Raw genomic sequence first — 1305 nt, forward strand, 5'->3', positions numbered from 1 at the left:
TGACGGTCCCAAGTTGAATAAAATGACTTGTCTTAGGTGGTGGTCGGTCCTCAGAGAGCTCCCTCCTCCTGCCCCCTTTCTTTCTGTCTGCAGGTCCGAGGGTCTGTAGTTCATGGACATCTGAAGGCCAGAAGAAGAGGAGGAAACTACCCTGAATCAAAACAGGTCAGTGTGAGGGAGGCACTAGATGGGGATCTCTGAATGTGGGAGTTGGGAAGGGGGAGAGCTGGCTGAAATTTGCGGTCTTACAGTCCACCTCCCCATCAGCTTCTGGGCTCCCGCCCATTGAAAAGGCCATTAGCCTCCTCTGCTGGAGAAGCGGTGGGTTGCAGAGGGGGTAGGGGAAAGGAGGCGGAGAGGAGCCTGTGGAGGGAGGGGTGGCATCTCCAACTCTTAAGGGTGGGACCTGTGGGGCGGGGGCGGGAGATTAGGAGAGTATTTTGCCTCAGATAGAATCTGCCAATCCTGAATCAAAAAAAGAAACCAAGCAGTCCGTCTCTATATTTTCTTCCTCGAGTTAAGCAGGAAGCAACGACAAGATGCAAAAACCCTGCAAAGAAAATGAAGGAAAGCCCAAGTGCAGCGTGCCAGAGAGAGAGGAAGAACGCCCTTATGGAGAATTTGAACGCCAGCAAACTGAAGGGAATTTCAGGCAAAGGCTGCTTCAGTCTCTCGAGGAATTTAAAGAGGACATAGACTATAGGCATTTTAAGGATGAAGAAATGACAAGAGAAGGAGATGAGATGCAAAGGTGTTTGGAAGAGATAAGGGGTCTCAGAAAGAAATTTAGAGCTCTGCATTTTAACCATAGGCATGCTCGGGACCATCCTTATCCCATTTAATGCATTTTTTTATGCCCTGAATTAAACTATTTCCTGTCATTAATACTGCCACCACTGCTTTCTTTTTGTCTGCGTTTTCGTGCTAAATATTTGATACTATTTTACTCCAACCCTTCTATTGTTTTGACTTACATATGACTCTTGTTATCAGGAAACCCTGGTGTGTAGTGGTTAAGTAGGCTGTGAACCAAAGGGTCAGCAGTTCGAATCCACCTGGCGCTCCTTGGAAACTCTACGGGGCAGTTCTACTCTGTCCTATAGGGTCGCTATGAGTCGGAATCAACTCGACCGCACTGGGTTTGGTTTTTTTGGTTTCTTGTTATCAACATCTCATCTTTTCATCCAATCTCAATCATTTAGAAGGAGGTTTCATTCATTTGCATGGGAAGATGCTCACTGCATATTGTAAAGTGGAAGTAACAATTTGCAAAACAGTGTATATGTATAAATATACATACATATA

The 1305-nt window shown here is 45.9% G+C and overlaps 1 protein-coding gene across 1 annotated transcript; it reads left to right on the plus strand.

Moving 5' to 3' along the window:
• Positions 1–539: 539 nt before the first annotated feature.
• On the plus strand, positions 540–842 carry TCEAL7 (transcription elongation factor A like 7). Its single transcript, XM_049871375.1, has one exon. The coding sequence runs from the start codon at positions 540–542 to the stop codon at positions 840–842; it is 303 nt and encodes a 100-aa protein (XP_049727332.1).
• Positions 843–1305: the final 463 nt, after the last annotated feature.

The sequence above is a fragment of the Elephas maximus genome, chromosome X, assembly GCF_024166365.1.
Source record: "Elephas maximus indicus isolate mEleMax1 chromosome X, mEleMax1 primary haplotype, whole genome shotgun sequence".
Taxonomy (NCBI): domain Eukaryota; kingdom Metazoa; phylum Chordata; class Mammalia; order Proboscidea; family Elephantidae; genus Elephas; species Elephas maximus.